Raw genomic sequence first — 9,379 nt, forward strand, 5'->3', positions numbered from 1 at the left:
CGGGGGCCCTGCCAGCCTCCCCCGGCGCTGCAGCAAGCTGGGCGGCAGGTGCGCGCCTCGCTGCTGCTGCCGCCGCCGCGCTCTCCGCCCCGTTCGGGCAGCTCTTCCTCCGCAAGCTGCATGCAGGTCACCTCCTTCTCGCGTGGGGTCGGGGGGAGGCAAAGGGTGCTAAAAGCGGGGTTGAATCCTTTCYGCTGCTTGGCCTTGGTTGCTCTGCACAGGGTGGGGAAAGAGAGCCTGGGGATGCTCAGGCAGCGATGCAGGCTAGCGGAGGAGGAGAGGGAAGAGGAGGAGGGGGGAGCTGGTGGGACAGCCTGAGCTGGGCGGAGGGGGGAGGTGGGTGTTATAGCAGTGCTCTGGGGAAGGCTGAGCATTTGCAGATTCTGGCTTCAGAGCGTGGGGAGCGGGATCCTATCCCTGTCGTCTGGCTGGGTGAAGGCGGCAGCTGCAGAGCAGGACAAGGCTTCTCAGCTCCTCGTTATCCTCACACCCACCTCCTGCTGCCTGCCTCTGCTGCCTGCGGCTGTCCTGCCCCGAGCTCCTGTACAGCAGAGCAGCAGGGCACTCGGAGCTGAGCACAGGGCTAGAAAGCCTGTCCCTCTCCCAGTCGCGCAGGCACAGGCAGAGCCCTGGGTGAGTAATTTGGGAGCTCCGTTACTCTTTCAGGAAGGCCAGAAGCTATTCAGTCTATCTTCACATTCTTTTCTTGCCTTGTTTGTGCACATAGGTGTAGGAGATCCGTGTCTTTAGTGAGGTTAGTCAAGTTCGGATCCTTGCTGCGGGGTGGATTTTTGAAAGCTTCCACTATCCAAGTCCTAAGATAGTGTCTTGCTAGCATGTTCTATCTCTTAACTCAGAACCCTTCTTCTCTCCTATGCGCAAGCTTATTTTTTCCCTTTTTCTTTTTTTTTCTTTCTTTAGCCTTTCAAAATTACCTCTTTGCTTTCACCTGCAACTGTGTGTAGATAATAACTATATTGAAGTCAAAGATACCCTGTGGGACTTCCTAGTGGTTGATGTGCCTTAAAATACCTATATGTCTTTCTTCTGTTTTCCTTCAGGCTGAATAGTCATGACAGCTGAAAAGACTATTCCCATAATTAACGGCAAGCCAGAAGATGTTTTGGACCCAGAAGCCTCCAGTACAAACCTTGTTCACCGCAATGATAAGAAAGTTCATGAAAGAGGCCACTGGAACAATAAGGTTGAATTTGTGCTTTCTGTGGCAGGGGAGATTATTGGTCTGGGAAATGTATGGAGATTTCCATATCTTTGCTACAAGAATGGTGGAGGTAAGATGGCATCCTATAAACACTTGGTAAATAGTTAAAAACACTCTGCAATGGTGCTTTGCACTATTTTTAGAAGATAAACATTCAGGATTTCACTGTATATGTAGATGAGGAAACAGTAAGCAACTGAGAAGTAGGAAGAAACATGGTTTCCTGTTTCCCCCTCTTCCCCAGATGTTGTGGGAATTCCTTGCAGAAGTTTTGTGCATTTGTGAATTTTTTTAGCTGTAAAATTTTTAATCTATAAGAAAAATGTTCTGTTAAAGTAGACTATGCTATGTTTTCTTCTGCATGCGAGTAGAGACCTGTGCATATTTGAGTTTTGTCTAGCATGGAAAAGAAAACAGCAGCTTATTTTCCAAAACAACATACTTACGAGAGGATGAACAGTATTTTTGATAATGCAACAAATATAAGGATTTTCCTTATAAAAAATCCTTTAATTAATTGTACCTTGATTAGTAACTATTCCTCAAATCACTACACTAGAGTGGGGGAAGATATCAAGCTCCCTGTTACTCAAAGAAGAGTACTCAAGTAGCAATGAGGAAAGAAAAAAATAGAAATGCTGTGAAYGGGATTCAGCACTTAAGGCCTGATGCAGTGTAAATATACGTATTCAATGGCTCATATGCAAAGATCTGTTTTTTAACAGTGCAGTTCCAAATTTCTTTCCCTTATTCCTCCAAAACTAGGCATGGTTGTCTGGACCCAGGGACGGTTTTGGCCTATTTTGTTTGCAGTTTCTAAGGACTAATGCACAATAGGTTCCTCTCCTTTCTTTATAGTTCAATACTTTGGCAAAACCAAGATGGCAAGAATTCCCCTTAAGAACGATGCTGTCCAGTAATATTTTAGAATGCAAATGTTAATATGCTCGATACAACATGCAGAGCAACTTTTTCTTGTCTGTGAAGGAAAAATATGAGAAATATTTTTTCAGTGTGTGATGAAGATTTGTAGTTGTGTATATGCTAGCTTTTTAAAATGCCATACWTTCATAAGTGTATAGCATTAAACAGAAAAAAACACGTTTGTGTTTGGTTGACTTGTTGAAAAATCATTTAAGATCACATTCAATCACCATTGCATATTTTTAGACAGAATAAACATGCGTGTTTTAATTGTCATATCCCAGCACCATAGAACATTTGCCATTGACTTCTTGATCTATGATGCATCTTCAGCTCCATTTTTGTTACACTCATGCCATGCAGGATTTCGACTAAAGTTGGACTTGTTTGATTCATCAGATGTGAACGGTGAAAGCTAGTAGGTAGTAAGTGAAGTACCATGTTGAGAAATGGGAGGTAGTTATGAAATAAYTTGATCAGGTGTGGAAGCAATCCTGAAACAGTAGACACTTGGAACTTCCAAGGTGTGAGCTCTCTCTCAGGTCATAGTATGTAACACAGACATAAGCTTCTTTAATTTTAGTTTGTTCTTACTGGTATTTGGTAATCTATTCACAAAACTAATTCCTTTAAACATACTGAATTACATATTTGTAGGTATCTGATCGGCTTGCAAAGTYGCTTGATCTCTCATTTTCCAGGTGTATATTGATTGTATTATCAGTGATGGAAAAGTAGTCAGAGTCAATACTTTCAAATAGAACAGGTTCTCATGGGCTAGAGTTGTGCATATGAGTGGACCAAGCTATATTTTCTGTTGATCGGCAGTTCTCACATCACTATCTGTATTTTAAGCTGTTTGCATATCATATGGAGAAGTCATTTTTTAGATATATGGATTCTCTTCTCTGTGGAAATATATATGTATTACTCAAGATACATCTGAGATTCAACTACAGGCAGATCGCCTGGTTGAGGGAAGAGATTATTTATGAACAGATCTCTCTTTATGTGCAGTGTCTAAAGAAAGAAATTACAGGTCCTGAGGATGTTACATAGAACTTTGCAAAGCAGATGTGCTTAGTTGTTTCTCCTTTCTAAGTCAAAGTGATTAAAACAACTACTTTTTATGATCATGGATATCCTCCATGTTTACTGCATAGTTGTAGAAATTTTCCTGAAATATTTGGAAGCATTTTGCTTATAGCTAAGATTCTGATAAAGGTTTAGTAGTACAGAGGCTGTTGCTAACCAAGTCTTTGTGTCTTTGTAGAAAAACTGCATCTGTCAAAACTTCTGATTTTAGCACACCTTGTGTTGATTTGAAATTGAGTGGGGCAGGGTAATTATATGATTTAGAAGCAGCATTGATTAATTCTGAGATTATATGTTCAGGAATAAGTAGGCCTGGATACACTGCATTATGTATCTTGTACTAACCTTTACTGTCATAATCTAATTAGAAAATTAATGCTTTGTTGTTTGCATACAACTGTGCATTTTGTGTAGTGCTTTACTGTTTTAGTCTGGCTAAATTGCTGAAACATTATTTATTGGTATAAGTAAAAAAAGATATATATTTTATACTTTATTAGTATTTATTTCCCTCTTGTTTCAATCAAAACACATAGAGTTATTTGATTTACACCTCACCCTTTGACTCATCAGGGAAGCTGAGGATCCAGGGAATGAGAAAAAAAGGCTTTATATATTCACTGGTTCTCTTAATAGTAGAATGGCTGTATCTCATTCCTTGGTATTTAGGTTCACTTCTCAACAGAGTAAGTAAAAACTGCATTACTATTAGGTTTGCACCTCCACTGGCAATAGACATTCTGCCTAGCATGTATGTGTGCTCTGTTGCTTCTTTGCCTCTGCATACTTCCCAACCATATTCTGTAGGTGCCATATGTAATAAAATAATTAATCAGAAATAATGCTATACTTTTGCAAAAAATAGAGAAAAATATTTTGTACAGTACAGCTCTTCAGCACTGAATTGTACTACTCATCTATGTTGCAACAGACTGTCAGCCATCTATTAAAAATATTGAACGATCATAGCAGAATTGTGTGGCTGAACAAGAATGTATTTTTCACTATGTTTTGGAGAAATACGAGCAGAATTTAATGTATTATGAAGAAACTTGGTTTTGCTCTTTTTAGCCCCTCAATTCTGGCATAAAAGTTAACTTTCAACATTTAGGGACAGGTATAAGCACTCTTCTACCCTTTCAGCACATCATCTGTGAGTTGACTGACAGGTGATCCTCCTTTATTAAGAAAATGAATTTCAACTAAACTGTCATGGAACTCTGTAACAAGTACMCCCTTGTGTTTGCTTATAGGTGCTTTCCTCATCCCATATGTGGTTTTCTTTATTTGCTGTGGAATACCAGTATTTTTCCTGGAAACGGCCTTGGGACAGTTTACTAGCGAAGGTGGTATTACATGCTGGAGGAAAGTTTGCCCTCTATTTGAAGGTAACAAAGAATTCTCTGCTCTACTGCAAAAGAAGTTACTAAATCAAAACTAAAGTAAAAGCTATCATATAAAGATTGAAGATAAGACATAAAGTAGTGAGTGTTTGCTTTCTTAAAATGACCTGATAAAATTAAACATTTCTTTTTGTGTTTGTATCCCTCCTCCCTTTTTTTYCTCCTCCAGGCATTGGATATGCTACCCAAGTTATAGAGGCACATTTAAATGTATATTACATCATCATTTTAGCATGGGCTATCTTCTATCTGTTTAACTGCTTTACTACAGAGCTTCCTTGGGCTACCTGTGGACATGAATGGAATACAGGTATGACCTCAATAGAGATTGTTGCTCTAGATTGATTCCCGTATCTTTGCTACAAGAATAGAGGCAAAAAGATGACATCATATATAGATTTGAACGACAAGTTACAATCTTGTTTTTTCACTCTAGGTGAAATTGGTAGGAGTTTAAATGGAAAGGAAGATGTAAAATAAGAATAAATAAATATTTTGTTTTTACTGCTACTGAAAATTTAGCAACATAATCCTTACCGCATGCAAAATAGCATTTTATATCAAAGATTAAATATGTACTTATAAGATTACAGTATGGGGGTCTGCATTTATCTTCTCATCAATAAATTTATCTAAGGAATTGTACTTACTGCTCTTTAAGATCGCAAAGGTCCATGGGAGGAAATGTATACTAACGCGCTTCATTTTTGTGTTCTTGATATTTTGCCTTTTTTTCCTGTCTAATTTCAYGTTGTGTGCCAATTATAGTGTCTTTTATGGCTCCTTTTTACTGGTTATTATGTTCCTTGAGTACACCCAAGCCTCAATCTGAACTCTTGTGCCATTTGGGTTATGTCAAGGAACTAGCTAGCCTTGGACCCACTAAGTCTGGAAGGCCCCAGTATTGTTTCTGGCATCGCTGTAAAGAACCGCAGCCAGTGCTGATTGTTGTTCAAATAGTAAATGTCAAAAATGCTGACCTGCTGTGATCTTCTTTCTCTGTTAGAAATAATAAGCCAAAGATTGGCTTTATATTTGCCATATTAAAGCAAACTAGAAACTTGTTGCTGGCAGTGTTTCATGAACTAACTGTTGCCACTGGGCTTTGAAGCATCTGTTGGAGAAGTAATATGTCTTAATTCCCCAAAAATCAGCTCAAAGCCATTTTGCATGTGGAAGGTGTAGGAGAATGTATCATACTGCATTAATATCTTTGGGGAATGGATCTGTGATCTAGTGATCAAAATAAACCATGCTATTATATGGCTGTAGTATTTTATTTAGAAATCCTTTATATTACAGAATGGATGCCTTTACAAGACGTGCATACTACAATAAGAAATGAACTTATATGTCATAAAGAAAACTTTTTTGTTGTTGTTCTTTTGCAGAAAACTGTGTGGAATTTCAAAAGCTTAATATAAGCAACTGCAGTCAAGTCTCTTTACAAAATGCCACTTCTCCAGTCATGGAATTCTGGGAGTAAGTGCACCTAAACTTATCTTTGACCAGAGTATTGATTACCTTCCAATATTTTGATCATTTGCAGGTGTAATGAGCCACCTTGCAACCCTTCAGTACTTAATGATTTGAGTTCAGATGGAAATTTCCTCATAAAATCAGGAGAGTCAGAATGAGAGTTTAACTCCTTTTAGGATGCAAGGAAATGAATTCCATATTCTGAAAGAGCATAGAAGGAAGTGTGTCACTTGCTTGGGAGCTTGGCTTCTGCTGCTGGAGGGAAGAGTGTCAAACTCATACCAATGAAGAGGCAGAAGTGAAAGAAAGTGAATGATTTAAAGTATTTCTTGTTTCTTCAGCATATTTTCCTCTCAAGAATTGCATCCTCATGTTTGAGCTGGATGATACTTCAGCTTCTGTATTTCATTACTTTGATTATTCAGCTATAATAGTAACTAGAACCTTAACTAGACTAATGAAAGAAAATGATGTCTAGACAAAATAATGCTTTTTGCACTATTTTTAAATCTGCTTGGGTGATGATAAGCTTTTGCTCTTGTATTTAATTAGTGCATGTATACAGAATCACAGAATGGTTGAGGTTGGAAGGGACCTCCAGAGATCACCTAGTCCAAGACCCCTTCTCCAGCAGGGAACACCTAGAGCACGTGGCACAGGGTGGCATCCACATGGGTTTGGAAAATCTTCAGAGAAGGAGACTCCACAACCTCCCTGGTCAGCCTGTTCTTGGACTCTGTCACCCTCACAGGAAAAGTTCTTCCTTATATGGAGGTGAAACTCCCTGTGTTTTTAATTAATATACCCATTATCCCTTGATCTGTCACTGATCACCACCAAGAGGAGTTTGGTCCTACATTCTTCCCTCAGGTTCTCATACATACCGATCAGCAGAACCTGCACAGTCAGGTACAGATACAATAGCAATAGCACAGAGAGACTGATGGCCTACGTATTGTCTTGGCTGGAATTTTTTTCCCCGCTCAATGTAGAGATTAAGTAGGCCATAGATACTCTGTTTCTCTTGGTATACTCAGAAGCATGCAAAGGCTGCAAAATTCAAAATATGTCCTGTTTGTTAGCTTGTAACTAGCTACTTATCTGTTGGTGTACAGCAACACAAACAGTCTGATCCTGTTGAAGGAGCAGTAGACAAAATCTTTGTTGGACCCTTATAATTTGTTTTCCTTCTTACTTACCTTAATGAATGTTTAAGGGTTCATTTGAGTCAAGAGACTTAATTGACTGCAGATAACGGAATTGACAACTCTGGGAAAAGTCAGGAACATGAGAATTTTCTTAGACATCTTTAAAAAGACCTTGTAAACCATGGCCTTAATAAACTTCATATATCATCTGAATATACAGTTTTCTAAGGTAAGCTTCTGAACCAAAATTCAGAGTTTTAATCCTTCAAATTCTCTGATGCTGATTTCCATAGAAGGACAGGCAAGAGTCTAAACTTCCCTTTTCACTTCATATTGGCATTCAGGAAAAATCCAGTTTACTGTAGTTTTGTCCATTTTACTTGCTGTTTTTCTTGTCATAATCGATAGCACAGTAAAGATTTTTGTAAGAAGAAAAAATATGTTTCTGAGGTATGGCAAATGTAATTTGTGCATCCTAACTCTAAAAGCTAGTAATAGTTGCAGCAATAATAGAGATGATGATCACTTTTGGTATGTTAACATTCATGAAAGATGACTATAGTTGTCCATTAGGCTGTTTTGCTTTCTTTTGAGGCAGAGCAGGGAGGAGAAGCTATTCTGTTCCAYGATTCCACATACTTTCCTGACTGCGGAAATTGTCAGGCAGCTATAGGGAGTGGCCAAAAGAGCACACCAGTTTGATGGCTATTGCTTCAGTGTGTCAGAGCAGCCTGGGACTGGAGCTTTTTCTGGACAGTGAGAAGACGCATGGTATTGAGGTTTATTCCACCTCAATAGTTTATTGGTTTTACAGCAAAAAGGTAGTCGTCTACAAAAGAAGTCTAATTGTTAGCTTGTCATTCTCTAGAGGGAATAACACATCCGCAGCATTTCCAAGTCAAATAACACATCCTCAGCATTTCCAAGTCAAACCTAGCGAGAAAAAGACTTTTTTTTTTTTTTTTTTTTCCCTAGGGAAAAGAAAAGGCTCTGTTCACAGCAGAAAGGAAAAGGCAGAAACCTTTTCCTTGCAAGGTCAAAAAGCTTTTCCTGTTTCATTCAGGGTGCAAATGACTGTAGGAGTGATATTGTAGTTAATCTCCACTGTCCTATGAAAAGTCGTTAGCAATCTGGGCCTGATCCTGCACTGCTCAGTACCTAGAGACTTTCAGCACCCTCAGAACTAGGCCCTTTGTGCATGTCTTGCAGGAGAACATTGAGCTGTGCCAGACTTGCTCATTTCTGCTCAGTTCACAGGAGGCCGTGTGAAAACAGYTTTTTGTTTGAATTCACTTGAGCTCTTCAGCTGGTTTTCCCTTGAAACCACAGGCCTTGTCTGGTTTCAGCAGAAAGAAGTGAATGGGATATATCTCAAAATGCTTAGCCGATTTCATAATATTGCTGGAAAAACAGTGTTTTTATAAGGTGCTAAACTAGGAAAATGAACTTGTTTTTAAGTTTTATCTTTCGCATTTTACACAATGTTTTTATTATGCAGAAAAAAATGACATTACGAGCTACAAAATGATGTAAATGATTATTAGCAAATACTAAAGCTATCTGTTCAAAGTTAAATTTGATGTTAACGCAGCTTGTTAGGAAAGAGATCATTAGCTAAACTACCGTAATATTTTTAAACTGAACTACTTCCTTCTGGCAAGAGGACTGATAGGGAGCAAACACTGTCTACCTATTTATTATCTTATTGTTCTGCTGTATTGTCACTTAGATACTTAGTATTGCTAAATTGCTGCCCTGCTAATAAAGTTATTTTATTGAGTTTATTTGGGTGTTCATAGTGTCTGACTTTGTAATCATATACCTACTGATTTTTTCCACATTCCTTTTCCTTCACAAAAACTCTGTAAATTCAAATTATTCTTTCCTCTTATAAGGGAAAAGTTACAGAGAGATTAAAACAGCTTAATGTGAGAGTCCCAAGACCAGAATTTTCATATTGCTTAGCACTAGATTCTTTAGAATTGTGGAAATAATTTATTTGTTCAGAAACAAAGAGAAACGAAGCAAATCAGCATGTCAAGTTTCGCCAAAAAAAAAAAAAAAAAAAAAAAGACAAGAGAGAGAGAGAGAAATGATATCAGAAAAGA

At 38.4% G+C, this 9,379-nt stretch overlaps 1 protein-coding gene across 1 annotated transcript in view; it reads left to right on the forward strand.

Moving 5' to 3' along the window:
* The first annotated feature begins 373 nt into the window (after nucleotides 1–373).
* The window catches only part of SLC6A11 (solute carrier family 6 member 11), a 57,082-nt gene continuing 48,076 nt past the window's right edge, over nucleotides 374–9,379 (forward strand). Inside the window, exons 1-5 of the mRNA XM_026046001.1 lie at nucleotides 374–633; nucleotides 1,062–1,292; nucleotides 4,495–4,629; nucleotides 4,814–4,954; nucleotides 6,036–6,126. Coding sequence (XP_025901786.1) covers nucleotides 1,073–1,292; nucleotides 4,495–4,629; nucleotides 4,814–4,954; nucleotides 6,036–6,126 — 587 coding nt within the window. The 5' untranslated portion in view covers nucleotides 374–633; nucleotides 1,062–1,072. The remainder of the gene's footprint in view (nucleotides 634–1,061; nucleotides 1,293–4,494; nucleotides 4,630–4,813; nucleotides 4,955–6,035; nucleotides 6,127–9,379) is intronic.

This window comes from Nothoprocta perdicaria, unplaced genomic scaffold (genome assembly GCF_003342845.1).
Source record: "Nothoprocta perdicaria isolate Ctin4 unplaced genomic scaffold, notPer1 scaffold_42, whole genome shotgun sequence".
Classification (NCBI taxonomy): domain Eukaryota; kingdom Metazoa; phylum Chordata; class Aves; order Tinamiformes; family Tinamidae; genus Nothoprocta; species Nothoprocta perdicaria.